Source organism: Staurois parvus, unplaced genomic scaffold (assembly GCF_062004578.1).
Source record: "Staurois parvus isolate SC_StPar_1 unplaced genomic scaffold, SC_StPar_1.0 ptg000334l, whole genome shotgun sequence".
Taxonomy (NCBI): Eukaryota; Metazoa; Chordata; class Amphibia; order Anura; family Ranidae; genus Staurois; species Staurois parvus.
This window is the reverse complement of record NW_028318130.1, coordinates 7,274,450-7,295,958: the sequence shown is the minus strand read 5'-3', so window position 1 is coordinate 7,295,958 and position 21,509 is coordinate 7,274,450. Positions and strand designations below refer to the sequence as shown.

General features: G+C 42.6%; 1 protein-coding gene across 2 annotated transcripts in view; it reads left to right on the top strand.

The window, feature by feature from the left end:
• GPM6A (glycoprotein M6A) overlaps positions 1–21,509 on the top strand; it is a 335,676-nt gene that overhangs the window by 91,670 nt on the left and 222,497 nt on the right. Inside the window, exon 1 of one of the 2 annotated variants that reach the window (XM_089684045.1) lies at positions 15,542–15,960. The exons of the other annotated variant lie outside the window; for it this stretch is intronic. Within the exon in view, the coding sequence (XP_089540171.1) occupies positions 15,924–15,960 (37 nt within the window). The 5' untranslated portion in view covers positions 15,542–15,923. Of the gene's footprint in view, positions 1–15,541; positions 15,961–21,509 lie in introns of those variants that run through there. 2 annotated transcript variants of the gene reach the window in all.

Sequence of the window (21,509 nt, the reverse complement as noted above, 5' to 3'; positions counted from 1 at the left end):
CTGATACCTGGAAGCTGCAGGGCTCTGAGCTTAGAGGGTCTCTTTCTCACAGCCCAGAAGCAGCACTGACAGTTTTACCATTCCCTCTTCCCCTGCATGGATGGGAGAGGAGAGAGAGAACTAGTTTTGCTCCTCCTCCCACCCCTCCTCCTGTGTCTTCTCCACCCACACTTCCTGGCAGTGTTGTGCTTCAGAGAAGGAGATGTGTGGGTGGGAAATGTGAAGCCCAGCAGCCAGAAGAGGACAGGTGCAGCCTGCTGATCCCTCCCTCCCCTTCTTCCTTCCTCTCTCTACTTCCTTCCTCTTTTTCCTTCCTTCCTCTCTGTCCTTCCTTGCAGATTTACAATTGAGAGATTACATGGGGGTGGTGCATTACAATGTGGGGGGGATTACATTGGGGGCATTACACTGGGGGGATTACATTGCGAGAAGTATTACACTGGGGGTTTACACAGGGGTAAGTACACTGCAGGGGATTGCACTGGGAGGATTACATTGTGAGGATTACACGGGGAGGGTGGATTTACACTGTGGGTATTTTCACTGGGGGATTTAAATTAGGGGGATTACACTGTGGGGGATTGCAATGGGGGGGGATTACACTTTTACACTGGAACGATTACACTGGGGGGGAGGGGATTACAGTCCAGGGGATTTACACTTGGGGAATTTCACTGGAATGCTCAGTCTAAAATGCCCAAGCCTATTTTTTTCCCTATTTTTTGTAGCTGCACCCAGGTATTACACTTTTACACTGGAACGATTACACTGGGGGGGTGGGGGGGGATTACAGTCCAGGGGATTTACACTTGGGGAATTTCACTGGAATGCTCAGTCTAAAATGCCCAAGCCTATTTTTTTCCCTATTTTTTGTAGCTGCACCCAGGTATTGGAACTGTCCTTATAGAACTCATTATCCATAGTTTTCAGGAAAACCTTTTTTTCTATGGTTGCTGCCAGCTCCTTGTCTTTATTTGGTACATTACACACTGTGGTGGCGACATTATCATTCCAGAAATGAAGGGCCTTCTTATCGCTTCTTGTTAAGAAGAACTGTTGCATGCTTTTACTGCAAAGTCTTTCTTTGACATGGTAGCTATGTAGGCACTGTTCAAAACAGGTAATGCAACCATTTTGCAGGACACACGACTTGAAAGAAGAAACTGAGGAAGACTTCCTGAAACTACTCAAACAAATGTTGCCTATAATGACCCAGGTGGTTGAGCATATGGTATGTCATGTGGTGGTGGTGGTGGTGAGAGCCAGCTGCAGGAGTAGGGATTTCCTCTCTATGGGTTGGAATCTGGTTGCACTCCATGACAGTGGGCAGTGGTATTTCTGCACTGCTGGGGAGCTACTACAAGATCAGTGGCTCTCCTAAATGAAACTTCTGTAATGCCAGCACCGATGCCCAGGGTGTATGGTGAGGCATCTCCTGTTATGTTTAACAGGTCAAAAACAATTGCAAGAGATCTGTTACTCTGATCCTCTAGAATAGTATACAGTCTTATAGCTTTTTCAGGTTGACCCTTGGGGTATACATGAACTAAGCGTATTTTGGCACAGGATTTGCTACCAATTCCTTTTTCACAGACATCTACATCTAGAGAAAACTGGAGTAGGAGGTGCTGTTTGATCTCCTCGCCATGTTTTGCCTCAGGAGGATTACCTGTGGACAGAGTGGGACTGTCTTGAAATAGATGAAGCGCTTGCACGTGATCATGACTATGGTCACCATATTCTATGCACTTAATAGTAGCCTTACAGTCTTTAACAAGGTGTTCTGTGGAAGCACAGCATTTGAAGCAGACCCCCAATTCTTTTTTGTAATCTCTTTGTTCCTTGCATTCTTGCAAGGGATTCTTTCTGAAGCCAATACATTTCCTAAGCAGGTGTGGTTTGTTATGTATGGGGCATTGGCAATTTGGGTTGTTGATTTTCTTGTTCTGATCAGTCCTGTAAGGGACTGGAGTATGTATAAGTAGAATATTAGTCCTTTTCAAAAATACTGGACCTATGTGGTCTCTATGTGAAATGTTTGAACTTGAAGGCCCTGGAGTGGATCAAGAGGGTTGGACTCTTGATTTAAGTATCTGCAATTCTCCTAATTAACTCAGAAAAGTAGGAAAAGGAAGGAAAAGAAACTTTATTTTCTTCCTTGTATTTCTATCCAAGTGATGCCCATTTTTGCTGCATACCATAAGATCATTTGGAAACTATTGGGTTAACCCCACAAGTGGTATATTATTGAGGTCAGGTAGGTGGGTTTTAGCTTTGGTAAGTTGAAGCTCCAAGAGAAGGTCACTGATCTCTTCAAACTGAAAATTCAAATTGTCTGTGCTAGATATTTTTGGGAAGCTTTGCAACATTTTAAATAAAGCATCTTCAATGGCTTCTGGGCTGCTGACGTTATGCTCAAGTCTGCACCAAGCAGCACTAAGATCTGCAGCAAGGTTGTCAATGGATCAGCTTTGAGTCTTTTGATATATTCATCAGATTGAGTTCACTGATTGTGGCTTTAAGATGGATTTCCAGTCTGTAGTTTTCTGGTTTGTCATTAACGTTAGTGAGATCTGTTCTTTGCAAAGCAGGTATTTAACAAACTATGACATGTCTGTATTTTCAAACTTTGGATGCACAGCTGCATGTTGAACAAAATTAGTTCATTAGTAACTGGTGTACTGAGATTGAGCAGTGGTGCAAAGTCATCTATACCTGACAATGACTTAGAGCTCTTTGCTGAGTTGGGTTGCTGCTGTGGACCAGTGTACTTGGTAGGAGGTAGTTAAATAGCCTCATTGTAAGATGTATTGTCTGTTATGTGCATACTGGTGTCTACATTTTGCTGTGAATCAAAAGCTGGGTGTACTAAAGGATGAATATGAAGATTGTCTTGAGAGGTGATAGGTACCATGTACTGACCTTTGGTGAGGGATTCAGCTACAGTTGACATTTTGGGAAAGAGTGTGAGGATTATGATGCATACGAAGCAACTGAGTGCCTGCTGCTGTTATGTCCCCCATGCTTGTTCTAAAACATCTAACCTTGCCATGGCTTTGCTGTGCTCACATTGTTTCTCCAAATTTATTTATTTATTACAGGTACTTATATAGCACCATCAATTTATGCAGCGCTTTACATATATATTGTGCATTCACATTAGTCCCTAACCCTCAAGGGGCATACAATCTAAGGTCCCTAACTCACATTCATACATACACATAGTAGGGCCAATTTAGACAGGATCCAATTAACCTACCAGCATGTCTTTGGAGTGTAGGAGGAAACCGGAGTACCCAGAGGAAACCCACACAGGCACAACATGCAAACTCCAGGCAGGTGGTGCTGTGGTTGGGATTTGAACCAACGACCCTAGTACTGCCAGGCAGAAGTGCTAACCATTTAGCCACCAAATCTTAGATCCCTGCTCTCTTGCAAGCAGCTTCTGCTTTTACCTCTGCTTCTATCTGTGCTTTCTTGTATGCAGCTTCTGCTTCCATCTCAAGTTTGTTGCGTGCAGTTTTTGCTTCCATCTCTGCTTTCATCTGTGCTTCCTTGTGTGCAGTTTCTGTGGCTTCTGCTTCCATCTCTGCTTTCTTTTGAATAATGGCTGCCTGAATTTTAGATGCTTCAGCATTGGCATTGGCTTTCATAAGTAGTTGGTTAAGAGTGGAAGATTTTGATTGGAGAGACTTGGAAGATCTGGAGGAGTGCCACGTACATACCAAACAATGAGAATTAGATTCATGAAGTTGTGTGATTCTCCATTCTGCCTTTGTCTTTGTTTTTAGTACTAAACTGTCTTTCTCTAGATTAAGCTCATCAAATCCCTTTAATTCTTCCTGTGACTCTTTATTGTTGTACCGCTTTAACAGATTAGTATGTTTAAAGCAACATTAAACCTTCATTTTTAAATTAAAACAACAAACATGGTATACTTACCTGCTCTGTGCAATGGTTTTGCACATAGCATCTCCGGTCCTCCTCTTCTGGGATCCCCCGCCAGCGCTGCAGGTTCCTCCTCTTCAGTGAGTGCTTCCCATGGGGGCACCCGTGCGGGCTTGCTCCCAAGCCGCCCTGACTGCATCTATTGACACAGAGCGATCAGCTCGGTCCCACCCCCCACCCCTTCATCACAGCATTTATCTCCCACTGCTAGTAATCTGACCATTGAGGAGGGAAACAGCGGTGCTGCTCTCGTGCACATTGCTGGATCGGATCAAGCTCAGATAAGAATAAGGGGGGAGGGGTAGACTGGAGGGGATCCTGCAGAACAGAGGGTTTTTTACTTTAATGCAGAGAATGCATTAAACTAAAAAAAACCCTTAAGGCTATGGGACCACTTTATGACATGCAATTAACCATTTTGTTTCTTAAGTGACTAACCTTAATCAACAGTTCTTCTTTGTCAGACTGTTCTGTTCTGTTGAACCTTCCAAGTTGGTATAACCAAGTGTATATCTCTTCTACGTAGTTCCTAATCTGGAAGAAACTCTGGTTGTGTTTCTGCTCCCACAGAAAATGTAATGTTTTGCTGTGACATTGTTCTGAGAGAGTAAACTGGCAGTCTCTGAGAAATGTATCCGTTGCTTAGCTCTGTGTCTGTGGAGCACAGAATGCTTTTTCTCAGTTGTTTGGGAAGGTATTGCAAGCAGAAACCAGAATGGCATGTAGCAATGTAGGCAGCTAATTCTTTATACATTTATAATGCACAAATCCTATAAAAAAAATAAAAAGATAAAGCAAAAAAGACTAAAACAAGTCCCATTAAAACACACTGGATTACTGCTCTCTCCTAGTAGCTGAGGCTGTAGGCTGCTGTGATTAGCTTGCAGCCATGTACAGTCTTGCATGATAATGGCTGCCCTGTCCTAACCTGCTGTGTACCCAGAGTCCATATCACATCCCACACTATTTTCCAGACCTATTATTGACTTTTTTACTGTTCTGCTTCCATAATCTAAGCACTGAAATTGTGATTTCTACAACTGATCACATTATGGTGAGATTTAAGATCTGGAGGTAGATAGCCGGATGCCGCAGCATTGTGGAGCAAGGTAAGCATTCCTCTGCATTACATCTCCCATAAACTAAACAAGAATTAAAGGGGAGTTCCAGCTGATTAAAAAAAATAAAATAAAAGTCAGCAGCTACAAAAACTGTAGCTGCTGACTTTTAAAATACAGACACTTATCTGTCCCATGATCCAGCTGTTTCCTCACTATGGCTGGTTTCACCGGCCATCTTCTCTCCCCACCGCCGGAACCTTCAGTGTGGGCACCCAGCTGTAAAAGCTTGCGGCTTCATAGCTGGGTGCCCACTGCGCGTGCTGAGCTTTGTGAATGGTCCCGTAGTCTTCTGGGACCTGTCACGTGTAGCAGAAGATGGGGAGGGAGGGGGAAGGACAACTTCCACTACTAATCACCTTAGGCGATTGCAGCAGAAGTGGGAACAGGTTCCTGTCAAATTTGAGTACCCGCCCCCCAAAGGTGTCAATCCTTAATGGGGAGCGGGTGACAATGCATTAAAGCGGAACTTCCCCTTTGGCTGGAGCTCCGCTTTAACTAATTAAATTTAATGGCATTCATATATTTCTGATCAAGGTTTAGTTATAAACATTTTTTTCATAAGTAAGAAAATGACCCAAAGTTTGCCAAATACGCATATAGACAATGTTCTGCTTCCACAATCTAAGCGCTAAAAGAATGATCCTTATACCTGATCCAGTTGTGCTGGGATAGCTTAACTACAGTCTCAGTAACTTGTCAGACAGTGACTCCATCCAAATGACATCTTGCAGATCATAGAAAGCATTAATGCAAAACTTGTGCAGATCATAACAGATGAACATCGGATAGGTTAAAAAAAATCATACTTTGTCTAGCTCTTGCAGAATACACTACATGTGGTGAATGGAGGTTTAATAATGAAGACGGGAGGGATGAACTACACAGAGCAGTCCCTAGCTACACAGTGAAGTAATACCAACATTATGAATTTCAAACAAACTGACAATGCATGTGTAACATTATAATCCCAGTCAAATATTGATATAAAATATTAAACAACTGAGATTTAAGTTCAAACATTATGTGACGACTCTATTCCAGTAACTAGAAATACATAAACTGCGCATAAGAAAAAAAGAGAATTACATGACATCTTGCAGATCATAGAAAGCTTTAATCCAAAACTTGTGAAGTTCATAGCATAAACATCAGATAGGTCGAAAAACCCTAGTATGTCTAACTCCAGCAGAATACAGTACATGTGGTGAAAGGAGGCTAAAGCATGAAAAAGAAGGGAGGGACTAACTACATAGAGCATCCCCTAGCTACGGAGTAATGTAGAGACAAAATTATTAAAGGAAAACAAACAGATATTGCATGTGTAACATGATAGGCAGGAGGTTTTTTCTTTTTTGCGCAACAAAACTGGAGTTTGGGTCAAATAACTTTCTATTCAGACAAATTTCAGAGTACAAATATACATGAGGCCGTACATGTGGTTAACATTCCAAAACATAGAAGAATAACATAACTGTGTCAAGGGTAAACCAATAACATATCACAATCCAAGAAACTAGAACAGGGTTTGGGAAGATAATCCCACCTGTGTGATAGTAACAAAATTGGAGTTTAACATTTAAAGCCATAACTTTTTTTTAGGGTTTGGATAGACTTACTGTCCATGACCCCATTAGGGAGATTTTACCTTACTTCCTGTAATAGCTGAAAAAGAAATAAGGTGAGCAATAGTCACCAGGACAGGAAAACACCGACAGTAAGAAACACTCTAAAGTAATAATCATCTATCTGTGTTTAATTGTAAGGTATGGTCCAAGTGCTCCCAGCACAGAGACGGAGCTGTCGGTGACAGCTCCAGGTCTCATACTAACGCTCACGAACCAGAAAAAGCAGATCCCAATAATGTGATCACTGTAATTAGCCAATCATAGTGATCACTATTGTGATTAACTGTGTAATGACCCACCCAAGTGTTGTTTCTCCTTTGTGAAGGGGAAAAGATATATTGTCTCCATTTATCCTCTTAGAAGTAAAGTCTGTACAAAAAAGCTTCTTATGGAAGTAAAAGGGTAACTAGATCAAGGTGTGACCTAGTTTAGTGAGTGTGCCAGTTTAAGTGTTAGTATTGGTGTGTCAGTTAGTGTCACTCTTAATTGGTGTCAGTGTAAATGTCAGGTAGTGTCAGTGCCAGTTAATGGCAGTATAAGTATCAGTTGGTGTCACTGTTACACTCAGTCAGTGACAGTGTTAGGGTCTGTGTGTTTTAGATATGAAAAAATGTTTGATATGTAGTGTCAGTGCAAGTGTCAGTAAAAAAACCCCCAAAAAACAAATTCTTCCTGTCCCTACTACAGGTACAAGGCACAAATAATGCATACATATGTGGTATCCCTGTGCTTGTCAGGAGTAGAATTTATTTTGCAGGGTTCCTTGATGGTGGGTCATGGTAGTGGCATAAAAATATACAGACACATTTTACAAAAATCATATATTTGTTTTTTTTACTATTTTTAATATCCACTAACATTTACCACCAAAACAGAGCCCAATTTTTCCAGAAAAAAAGGTATAATTCACCTGGATACATTAAGTAGTTGCAATGATGTGTACAGTTTTACTAACACATGTCAAAATTAGGTTTGGGCATTAAGGTTTGTTTTGACCTTGGTCATGAAGGGATTAAAAACACTGAGGGCTGCACTGATTTACTGCAATAAAATTTAATAAAATAGTTTAGGGCTCAGAATTGCATCCAGGGTTGTACCGTCGTGCACGTTTATACAAGTACCAGTGTATACCCACATACAGCTGCACCCAGGGGCGGACTGACCATTTGGAAACTCTGGCACTGCCCAAGGGCCCGGGGTCAGTAGGGGGCCCCATGAGCTGCCCCTGGTACCTTTTTCATAGGCTTTTTTGACACAGGGGCCCCATGATCCCCTATTGCCCGGGGGCCCCATGAGTTGTCAGTCCGCCCCTGGCTGCACCCTATAATTGCTTTCTAAGCAGCCGCTGTGTCTCCCAGAGAAGATGCTGCTGGCGATTACATGCGAGATTCCCAGCAGGGGTCCCTGTGATTGGCTACAAGCAGGAAACCCCATTGAAAGCAATGGGAGGCTGCTGGCTCTCACAGCTAATCACGCCCACTTGCATGTTCAAGCTGCAATCACATGCAAGTGATCAACCCTGGTAACTGGCAGTAGTGATGGACCGAACACCCTTGTGTTTGGTTCGCGGTCGAACATTCAAACCTAATGAATGTTCGACCGAAAACTTTGAACTCAATGCAAGTCTGTGGGACTCGAACTTGTAAATTCAAAAGTGCCCTTTTTGAAGACTTATTAAGTTATTGGCCAGAAAATGGGTATGGGGACTCGGTTACTGCCCTTAGGTCCATGAATCAGTGAAAAAAAAAATGTAAAGAGTATCGTTTTTAAAGGGGCAGTCATTTCATTGCTTGAAGTAAAAAAAGACCAAAATGATAAATTCCTTTAAATATCATGCCTGGGGTGGTCCCCTTAAACTACCTGCAAAGTTGCACATCTGTACAATGTATAGAACCTGCTGCAGCAGGACTGACTTTGTTTTTAAAAATGACATTTTTATTTGAAAAAAAACAAAAACACCCAGTGTGGCCCCCCCCCCCAAACCATACCAGACCTTTTATGTTTGTCAAGAAGGTTTAGGAGGGACCCCACAGTAAAAACTTGTTTAGAAAAGTGCATGGGGTTCCCCCTAAAGGCCATACTTTTGATGGCAACCCCACCCCAAAAAAGGGAAGGGGAAGTGTGGGGTCCCCCCAAAATTCCTAACAGACCCTTGATCTGAGCACAAGCCTGGCAGGTCAGGAAAGGGGGGCGAATAAGCACCCCCCTCCCTGCGGCTTACCAGCCCTTGTGCCGCACACGGGCCTCTTCCCCACAACCCCTGCCTGGTAGTTGTGGGTGTCTGCAGGCAGGGGAGCTCATTAGCATCAGGCTACTCCTTTAAATAAGGGGGCACCCTGATGCTGCCCCCCCTTGTGAATGAGTAAGGGGTACTTGTACCCCTACCCATTCACTAAAGGGTTAAATTTAGTAAAATTCCTTTACTGAACAAAAAACAAAACAAAAGTTTTTGACAAGTCCTTTATTAACTGCTTCCGTGCTGCCCTATAGCAGAAATACTGCTACAGGACAGCACGTGTGCACAAAATCACATATATATATATATACGTGATTTTTCAGTTCTGGGTAGGGGGCCCACTTCGCCATTTGTGGCCATGGCTGTCAATCACGGGGTCCACCGGCACTTAGCCATCGCTGAGTATCACCGATGGGGGAGAGACCTGTATATAAACAACACAGATTTCTCCCGTCAGCTCCTGCACAGCACTGATCACTATATTGGTGTCACTGGGGATGTCATTTCCCCCCAGTGTCATAATGCCAGCCGCAGTCCTGCTATAAGTCGCTGATCGCCCCCATTACTAGCAAAAAAAAATCCATTATATACAGTATCTCCCAGAGTACACCCCTCACATTTTTGTAAATATTTTATTATAACTTTTCATGTGACAACACTGAAGAAATGACACTTTGCTACAATGTAAAGTAGTGAGTGAACAGCTTGTATAATAGTGTCAATTTGCTGTCCCCTCAAAATAACTCAACACACCCATTAATGTCTGAACTGCTGGCAACAAAAGTGAGTACACCCCTAAGTGAAAATGTCCAAATTGGGCCCAATTAGCCATTTTCCTTCCCCGGTGTCACGTGACTCGTTAGTGTACCTGTCACAATCATGCCCACAGGGAGAGGTGCGGTTCTCCATTTTACCCCCAACATTTTGGTATTGCTCTTAAACTCATATGCCATCACCAGAGGGGGGGTGTAGTATCGTGCATACAAGAGCCAGGCACAGGCTCTCACTGTGTTAAGAAGTCTTCTGCATCCCCTCATTTCATCCCCTCCCTCAGGAATGCGTTCAGTGTAGCTGTTTAAACAATCCTCTTGCCAAATAAGGTATTGTCTTGTCCGTGGTAGGAAGATACCAGTTGATTTTGTGTAGAAAAGAAGCTGTTATGCTTTGTGTGTAGTCAGAGAAGTGAGGACCGGCTGCGTTTTAACATCTAGTAGACCGAGAGAAAGCTAAGTCTCCTGCGATGAACCAAAGGAACTAGCAGTAGAGACCAGAAATCCCTTTTAAGCTCATGAAACTTGAAGCTGCTTAAAACCAGGCTGACTGGCAAGTACTTTAACCCTTTAAACTCTTTTCTGTTATCTGTTTGCTGTACTGTTATGCTCTGTATATATATATATATATATATATATATATATATATATATATGTTACATCTTCTTTCTGTAAATATTTCTACTGCACCCTTTTGACCTTTTAGTAATAAATCTTACTTTCTGAAAGTGTTGAACTGTTTCTATAGCCCTTTAATGTGACTCACGAATCCCTGCCACTGAAGAGCGCTACTATGAGTGTTTAACCTTCTGTATTACCTGTCTGTGGAGATAGCGGGATACTGACGACTAACCAATCATCCTAGTGTATTGCTGAGTTTCCTCTTTCTCTGTACAAAAAGGAGGTGGTGGCAGTGTGAAGGGTTAAAATAACCTGACCCAGTAACAATCGCATTCAGGCTGCCAGTACATCGATTGTGGTCCAATTAGCTGGAAAATCGGTGTGCAGGGTGCAGCTGGGTGTGGCATTGTTACGCACGTGACATCGCGGTTTTAGATTGGCTAGTCCTTCGGTCATGAGTTTGGTGAGAAGGGGTGGGGTCTGACACCACGCCCATCACAGGTCTCAGGTGTGAATGGGGAGCAGGTGTGTTAAATTTGGTGTTATCGCTCTCACACTCTCATACTGGTCACTAGACGTTCAACATGGCACCTCATGGCAAAGAACTCTCTGAAGATCTGAAAAAAATAATTGTTGCTCTACATAAAGATGGCCTAGGCTATAATAAGATTGCCTCATAAATTTAGGCCAAAATGTGTTCTGCTCTGTCTTTGAAAAAAAAAAAAATCCCAATTCATGTAATTGATTTACGTGAAAGTTATTGCGTTTACAAATGGCAGTATACAGTTAGCTCCATAAAGATTATATTTGGATACAGGCACAATTTTAGTTTTTTCTGGTATTTACCAAAACATATTCAAGTTATAGTTACAGTATCTCATATAACTGAGTACACCCCCCACATTTTTGTACAATATTTTATTATATTTTATATTTTATTCTATCTTTTCATGTGACTACACTGCAGAAATGACACTTTGCTACAATGTAAAGTAGTGAGTGTACAGCTTGTATAACAGTGTAAATTTGCTGTCCCCTCAAAATAACTCAAAACACAGCCATTAATGTCTAAACAGCTGGCAACAAAAGTGAGTACACCCCTAAGTGAAACTGTCCAAATTGGGCTCAAAGTGTCAATATTTTGTGTGGCCACATGATGACATCACGGAGCTGGTGGATGTTAGAGACCTTGCGCTCCTCCACCTTCCACTTGAGGATGTCCCACAGATGCTCAATAGGGTTAAGGTCTGGAGACATGCTTGGCCAGTCCATCACCTTTACCCTCAGCTTCTTTAGCAAGGCAGTGGTTGTCTTGGAGGTGTGTTTGGGAATGTTATCATGTTGGATTACTGCCCTCAATGAACTGTAGCTCCCCAGTGCCGGCAGCACTCATGCAGCCCCAGACCATGACACTCCCACCACCATGCTTGACTGTAGACAAGACACACTAGTCTTTGTACGCCTCACCTGGTTGCCGCCACACATGCTTGACACCATCTGAAACAAATAAGTGTATCTTGGTTTAATCAGACCACTGGACATGGTTCCAGTAATCAATGTCCTTAGTCTGCTTGTTTTCAGCAAACTGTTTGCAGGCTTTCTTGTGCACCATCTTTAGAAGAGGATTCCTTCTGGGACATCAGCCATGCAGACCAATTTGATGCAGTGTGCGGCGTATGGTCTGAGCACTGACAGGCAGACCCCCCCACCCCTTCAGCCTCTGCAGCAATCATACATTTATTTCCCAAAGACAACCTCTGGATATGACGCTGAGCACGTGCACGCAACTTCTTTGGTCGACCATGGTGAGGCCTGTTCTGGGTAGACCCTGTCCTGTTAAACCGCTGTATGGTCTTGACCACTGTGCTGCAGCTCAGTTTCAGGGTCTTGGCAATCTTTTTATAGCCTAGGCCATCTTTATGTAGAGCAACTATTCTTTTTTTCTGATCCTCAGAGAGTTCTTTGCCATGAGGTGCCATGTTGAACTTCCAGTAACCAGTATAAGAGAGTGAGAGTGATAACACCAAATTTAACACACCTGCTCCTCATGCACACCTGAGACCTTGTAATACTAATGAGTCACATGACACCGGGGAGGGAAAATGGCTAATTGGGCCCAATTTGGACATTTTCACTTAAGGGTGTACTCACGTTTGTTGCCAGCAGTTTACACATTAATGGCTGTGTGTTGAGTTATTTTGGGTCAACAGCAAAATTTACACTGTTATACAAGCTGTACACTCACTACTTTACATTGTAGCAAAGTGTCATTTCTTCAGTGTTGTCACATGAAAAGATAGAATAAAATATTTACAAAAATGTGAGGGGTGTACTCACTTCTGTGAATTACTGTGCATAAATAGCCTACACCTATAGCAAGGGCATCATTCAACTTTGGTCACAGCTGTACAGTTTGTTTTTATCTACAGTGACCCTTACCTGCATCTGCAGAGGTAGGTTTTTGGTAAAGGTGAACTATGCCTTTAATTGACAAGAACCTGTTGCTTTTCCAGTAACAATTTTTGCTAAAATGCAACTTTGAAGTGTTACTAAACCCACAACTGTAAAATCAGTCAGTATATGCAGTAAAGCATGCTTGTTATACTCACTGTGGAACCTAAAGGGTTAATCCTCCGCATTGTGGAAAAAAGCTGTTTGATCCTGTCTTCTCTGATCCTCCCCTTCTCCTACTGTCCCCAAACCATCTGCTTATAATACAGCACTCTAGGAGTCACTCTGTACATTCTCAATTTGGAGTGTATTGCTAGAGAGTTTTTTTTTCTTTGGAGGGGTGCATGTGATCAGCACAGGGCCAATCAGCACTGTCCAGACAGAGAACATGGGTCATGCAGCTTCATAGGACAGTCAGAGCAGAATGAAAACTCCTCCTACAAGCTTTAACCAGTGCTCAGCTGGACACTGATAGAAGTCACAAGATTGCTCTAACTGCTGATGAGAAAAGGTATTTAGCAGTTTATATTTACTAAAATAATTGCATTTCCATGTTCTGTGTATGGTGGGAGACCAGATATAGTTAATGCAGCATCCTAGGTTTAGTAACACTTTTAAAGCAACCCTGTTGCTGGGATGAAAGTTCAAACAGATTCACCCTGTAAAAGATATTGAATACTTACTGTACTTTCCAGGTGGGAGCCCACTTTTTGCTCACTGCTACATGCTGCGACTTCACCCGCCTGTTACCATAGTATATAGCAGGCACCCACTGACAGTCCAGGAAGTGTCAGATAGCAGTGACACCTGTGGCTCTGCAAGATAACAAAGACTCTCCACCCCCTGGACAGGTAATTATTCAACATCTTTTACAAGGTGGCTGTGTTTGAATTTTTTTTTTTTTTTATCCCGATGACAGGTTCGCTTTAATAACTACGGAGTACAAAATGCATAGCAAACTGAATCCAGAGAAGTCATTTAAAATCCTGCTGAGCACATGGCGATGTTCACTCTATAAAAATGTAACATACTTCCCATTAAATATTTTGGATGGTGACAATAAAAACCAAATGGACTATGGCTGCTTGAGAAAAAAAAAATAACAGCTGTCTGGAAAAGCTACCCAGTTTTTAATGACATCTTTGTAGTTGCTGCCACTATGTAAATGGATTCCTGAAAATGAATGCGTTTGAAAAGCTTGCCATCTTCTGTAGCTTTGTGTTTCTAGGGTGAAGAAGGAAGATCGCTGTGGATTTGGCCGCAGTCAAATGAGCTCCTATTGTCTTGGAATTAAAACATGATTTTCCTTTTTTCCCCCAAATTTTTCCAGTGCTGTGAACACTGTGCATGGGGAGGGGGGGCTGTGTGTGTGCTGGAGACAAGCAGACACAGAATGACACTGTTCTAGCTGGAGATCTGACAGAGAGCGAGCTGTCACTCACACACAGGAGCTGCACATTGGAATTTGCTTTTCAAATCAGCCTTCCGAAATCTCCCCAAAAATGACACTTCTGTACACTGTAGCAGAATGGAGACAAAGCAGAACAGCCTTCCATTGCCACTGTACCCTGCAACACTGGGTGCTGGTGTTCCAATGTCTATGTGATGTGTATGATCTCCTGTCAGGGTGACGTTACATCACAGGCAACACACATATATATATATATATATATATATATATATTATAGATTAATGCCCTCTCACAGTGATATCACATCACAGGCACTGTATACAATAATTATTTGTGTGTGTGTGTGTATATATATATATATATATAATATGATTACTGCTCATATAGACATCACAAGCACTGTGTACAAGTGTTCTAGTGCACCTCTCATGGTGACATCGCAGGCAGTGTACAAGTGTTGTTTTGTATGTATATATACTGTATATACTCTCTCTCTATCTATATGATCACCTCTCATGGTGACATTATAGGCATATGAAAAAAAAAAAAAATATATATATATATATATATTTACCTTTCATGGTGACATCACAGGCAGTGTATGTGCATATGAATAGATAGATAGATAGATAGATAGATAGATAGATAGATAGATAGATAGATAGATAGATAGATGGATAGATAGATAGATAGGATGGATATGATCACCTTTCATGGTGACATCACAGGCAGTGTATGTGCATATGAATATAGATAGATATGATCACCTTTCATGGTGACATCACAGGCAGTGTATGTGCATATGAATATATATAGATAGATATGATATCCTTTCATGGTGACATCACAGGCAGTGTATGTGCATATGAATATAGATAGATATGATCACCTTTCATGGTGACATCACAGGCAGTGTATGTGCATATGAATATATATAGATAGATATGATATCCTTTCATGGTGACATCACAGGCAGTGTATGTGCATATGAATATAGATAGATATGATCACCTTTCATGGTGACATCACAGGCAGTATATGTGCATATGAATATATATAGATAGATATGATATCCTTTCATGGTGACATCACAGGCAGTGTGTGTACGTATGAATATATATATATATATATATATATATATATATATATATATATAGAGAGAGAGATATGAATGATCACCTTCCATGGTGACATCAGAGGCAGGCTGAACCTGTATCAATACATTTGACCACCTTGGTTATAAATAGGCTGGCAATCAATAGAGCTGAGATGAGCCCCCCATGGACTGGGTGTAGTGTGTGTGTGGGGGGGGGGGGGGGTCTGATCCTGCAGCAGACAGTGCCCACAGACTACATTGTCCTCAGTAGCAGCAATCAGGGGGATGTAGTGTTGGTGTTTTTCCTGGAGAGATCCGCCCCTTCATCTGTTCTCACTGCAGCCTGTTCCTAATTTCAGGCTCACACGTCAGTCCCACCTTTCCCATCCCAGGCTGTACCTTAGTCCAGGGGAGCTGTCACCCTGATCCCCCCACCCCTGACACCCCTTACCTGCTCCTACTGGTGTACAATGGGAAGCTCGGAGGAGAGGAATTGCTGATCATTTGAATGAGATTGCAGTTGACAGGCTGTCTGTGAGCAGAGAGGAGTGCGAGCTACACACAGCTCAGCCTGTACTGAGCCCCCACACCTCCAGCGATCCTCATCACACAGCACAGATCCGAGCACATCCACCGGGGAGGACATGGAAGAGAACATGGAAGAAGGACAGACACAGAAAGGTACGTCTCCATACCATTACTGACAGCACTCTGCTCCGTGTGTCACTGCAACAGAACACAAAGCAGGCGACACATCAGACACATTACATGGCATGGGTGCTGTGCCATACATACACAGTGTGTCATGGGTGCTGTGCCATACATACACAGTGTGTCATGGGTGCTGTGCCTTAGATATACAATAGATCATGGGTGCTGTGTGAAATATACACAGTATGTCGTGTGCTGTGCCATATATGCACAGTGTGTCATGAGTGCTGTGCCACAGATATACAATATGTCATGTGTGCTGTACCATGGATACACAGTATGGGTGCTGTGCCTTAGATATACAATAGATCACAGGTGCTGTGCCTTAGATATACAGTACATCATGGGTGCTGTGCCTTAGATATACAGTAGATCATGGGTGCTGTGTCAAATATACACAGCGTATCGTGTGCTGTGCCATATATGCACAGTGTGTCATGGATGCTGTGCCACAGATATGTGTCATGTGCTGTGCAGAAAGGCTGGAAATCAGCGATACATACATTATGTCATGGGTGCTGTGCTATAGACAGGTTATCATCAATGCAACATGTCATAGTCCTGTTCCTTTAGATTAGGGACCTGCAAAATGAGTACATTGGGTAATGTGCCATAGACTGGGGATCATCTATACAGTATGCAATGGGTGCTGTGTTATAAACTGTGACCTGTAATATAAATACAATGGGTGATTTGCTATAGGATGAGGATCAGCATTACAATAGGCAATGGGTGCTGTGCCATAGACTGGGGATCAGCCTTACAATAGGCAATGGGTGCTGTGCCATAGATTGGAGAATTTGCAGTCTATGGCACAACACCCATTGCATATTGTATAGCTGATCTCCAGTGGAGATCAGCTTTACAATAACCACTGGGTGCTGTGCCATAGACTGGTGACCTGCAATATAATATTTCATGGTTTCTGTGCTAATGACTGGGAACCTGCAATCCAATATGAAATGGGGGCTGTGCCATAGACTGGGGACCTGCAATATAATATGTCATGGGTTCTGTGCAAAAAACTGTGAACTTGCAATATAAGTACAAGGGTGGTGTGCCATAGACTGAAGGCAAGCTACTGTATATAATATGCAATGGATGCTGCGCTGTAGACTGAAGGCTAGCAACACATAATTCCATGGATACTGTGCCGGAGACTGAAGACCAGCAAAACAATATGTAATGGGTGCTCTGCTGTAGAGAGGGAACCTGCGATATGAGTACAATGGGTGATGTGCCATAGACTGAAGACCAGCTATATAACATGCCATGGGTACTGTACTGAAGACCTGCTATATGACTTGCCATGGGTTCTGTGCCATAGACTGAAGACCAACTGTAGAACATGCCATGGGTGCTGTGACCATAGTCTGAAGACCAACTATAGAACATGCCATGGGTGCTGTGCCATAGACTGAAGACCAGCAATATAACATGCCATGGGTGCTGTACTGAAAACCAGCTATATGATATGGCATGGATTCTGTGCCATAGACTGAAGACCAACTATAGAACATGCTATGGGTGTTGTGCCATAGACTGGGGACCTTTTCCTATCTCTCCAGCACTCACTAATCTTCATTTGTTTTAGCTTTTCACGCTTGCCTAGCTGGGAAAAATGAGTGTGAACTGGTTCAGAGGCACCAACAATATGTAGAGGTGGCTGATCTCACAAAGCACTCAATGTAGCCAATAATTCTTTGAGTCAATGGAGCACAAGAATTAGGACAGAAATTTACATGAGGGTGAACATAATTTACCCCCTACTATTGCTAAAACAAGACTGTGCTGTGATAGCCATTTCTGTTTACATATGATTGCTCATAGGGAATAATAAGCTGTAGATGCTGAATGCCTTATCTGCCATAGCATGCTATTTTCATTGTTGTATATGTATTTATTTGTTGCATGCTATGTGATGTACTAATACAGATCTTATTATTTAGATAGATGCATTTTGCAGAACTGGCAATACTGGATAATAATTAACATTTTCAATTGAAATCATTTGATTTTCCTGGCTGATGTAGCGTGTTGGGGCATTATGCAAACTGGTCAGTCGTTCTTTATTTGCTACATCTTTCATCTATGTTGTTGCACTCTCTCATTAGACCTGACCTACTTACGCTAAATGAATCCTGTTTTTTTTTTTCTGCTGACTTGTTTTTTCTGGGTCTTTGTGCTTGAAGTTAAAGGGAGTATTGCTAATGGTAACCTGCTTCCAGCAGGTACCGATGCAGGGTTCATCTATTTATATTATGGCTTTATTTTTTCTGTCGATGGTTAAGGCAGAGTTATGATTATCATCATTTTTCTATTTGCCAAACACGATCAGCAAGCCGCAAGTGATTAATGCATTTTAATTTAAAACATTCTAGGGAGGGGGGGATTTTAATCACTCAACACTCTCATGCACTATGCTGCAAGAATACAATTAAAAGTCAGTTTTGATGTATTTAAAATAAATGTATGTAGATTTTTTTTTTTGTTGCCTTTTTGATCCACTGGGTGTTCTGTTTATTTATAAGCACTGCCTGGTATTGTCATGCAATCCATCAAAACAACACGATCTGTTATGTTTTTATATTTCCATTTGACACTCTTTTTTGAATGTTTATATATTGATTGGATGAAATTGATTACATTGTATTGCATTAACCTTGCAGATCATGATTTTGTGTTTCCTTTTGGTGAATGCTGAGATTGTATGTGATTTTGATGTAGCCTGCTCTAAGCGCTCTGCTTCCTCCATTACTGCCATCCAGAGAATGAAGATTTGGTAGTTCATTGATTTCTACAACACTGACATCCTGTGGTGGTCATGTAGCTCTGATGGCGCTGGAGTTTGTGGGAAGATTGTTTACAGATTGGATGGGATTTCTGGTATGCAGATGAGGTTCAAGTGGATGGTTTATTATCCAACAAGAATTACATGTCACAGAAGCTTTGTATTATTTACCATCTCTCCTACCAGCATGGTATTCAACTGAACAAACATTATAAACTAGAAAGACTATTGATGATGTCTGAAATATTTTCCAAATTGCACTGGGAAAAGGAGTCATAAACCCTGACTGGTTGAATAGGCAACACCTTAAAATGGAACTAAAGCCATCAATTTAACAGTTGCAAAAAACGGTTACATTTCTGGACATGCTGGGAATGCTAACTGTCACATTTGCTTGTGCTCTTAACCAAACTGTCAAACCATCAAATGGCTGCTGTCATAACTGATCACATGTGCAGCATCATGGCAGTTCCAGATCTAACAGAGACTAAGCTGGTAGTTTCCTTGGCTGACAAGGATAGGGGGTATTACTTCCATTTTAAAGTGGAACTAGACCCATTACTTGGACTGTTTCCCAAAACAGTTTCATTCAGGGTATGCCATGACTGATAAGGCCCCTTTCACATTGGAGATCCAATCAGGTCAGCCTGTCAGTTTTTCAGGCAGACCTAATCAGAAGGTCTATGTATGTTTATGGACTGGTGGGTGTAAACAGACTTGTGTCTATTTACACCCACCTACCTCCAATCTGATCTGCTAAAAAGAAATGTAAGGGGATTTATCCCCCTTCTGTCTAGTGGATCAGATTGGAGGGTAGCCAGGTGTAAATGGACAGCCGGTCTGTTTCCACCTGGCCGCTAAGAGAGCAGAGCGGGCTATGTCTGTGTCTGCTTTGCATAAACTGAGCACACACAGACCTGTCATCCACCCGTTCTGCTGTTCTCAGGGGGGATCAGCAGACATATCCCCCACTGAGGAAAGTGGATTCCGCCCTATGTGAAACTTGCCTAACTGTGGCAGTTGCTTGTGCTCTCAATTGAACTGTCAAGCCATCAAATCATTGGTATCATAACTGATCATTGACTGCTTCATGGCAACTGGAGATCAAACAATGGCTAAAATGGCAGCCTGGCTGAAAGGGATTGGAGGGTTTAGTTTCTATAGAGAGAGGATGGACGCTACTCATACCTGTCCTGAGGAGTACTGTGAAGACAATGCGGTGTGAATGGCCTCAGCCGTCACTCCGGCCACGCCCTCTGACATATTCCACCCCGCCAATAGGGGGCTTGGTATCCTCTGTGACCAAGCTCCCTATGGGCAGGGCGAAACATGCCAGAGGGCCAAAGGGTTGGCTGAGGGCATCAGAGGGCATGGCCGGAGTGACGGCTGAGACCATATGTACCACAGTGTCTTCACAGGACTCCTTGGGACGGGTATGAGTGACGTCCATCCTCTCTCTTTCTGCACACTGCCTAGTTTCTGGTATAACTTGGATGCTGCTCCCCTCTTCCTTGCCGGTAGAATGATTGTGTCCTGTCCAGCCTTGAGCGCCGCCATATGCTTGCTACAGGGTTTAAATTCTGCTTCAAATATACAATGCTCTAGTCAAGTCTTTTTCAACTGGGGTGCCGTGGCGTCCTGTATGAGAGGGGAATTCACATCAGACTGAGCTCCTCTTTTTGTGGATATGTATTTATGTATATGTATGTGCGTGTATATATTAGGGGTGCACCGAAATTTCAGTGGCTGAAACATTTCTGCCAAAAACACGCCATTGGCTGTCAGCCGATATGAAAAAAAAAAAGCACAGCTACAGGTGCCGAAAAACCCCTCCCCCTCATCGCTGCTGTCCCTCCCCGCCCACCGCCGCTCGACGTTGCCCACCCACTTCTGCCGCCACCAGCCATCACTCGGTAGTTCTCAGCCTTACCTGAGAAACCATCGTACGATCCCGGTGCTGGACATAGAGATTAGTAAAGGAAAGATGGCCTCCACTCATCTCTATGCCATTTCCCGGTGCACCACTGGTATATATGTATATGTATGTGAGTGTGTACGTTTATATGGGTGTGTGTATGAATGTACATTACTTTTTCGGACAGTTCCCAGTTTACACCAGAATCTGGTGCTATATCCTACACCTCATTCAAAATGACACCCCAAATGCAGATTGCAAATGCAGTGCATTTGCCTGCACCAGATCATATGGTACATAAGTACCATGCGATGGGGTTGTAATTCCACGATGGGGTTGTGGTGAATTACCAAGAGTAGTGCATGCACTACTTTTGGTGTGGTGTAATTTCAGCCCATTCAAAATGAATGGGCTGAAATTGCACAGTGCAGAGCTGTGTATCACACAAAAATGCACTTAGTGTTCCTATGCAATTCAGTGTGAACTGGCCCTTATTTCTGACCCCTAATTCTGTACAATCAGGGATTTTTCACAATAATGTCAAAGACTATAACTCCTATGAAAAGCAATCCATGCTCAGATTGCATTTCAGAGCAATTTTACAGGTTGTGAAGAGGCAATACGTCACCTATCACTGCCTGTTTTAACCCCTAAATGCAACACATGCCCATTCACTTGTGGGTATACTACCTGCCCAACCATAGGATGTGTACGACCCTGAGTGCTACATCTGCAGCTAAAGGAGGAAGCAGTTGGTAGATAGTAAATATGCAGTGCAATCATGTTATTTTACCATCCCCCAAACTCACTCAT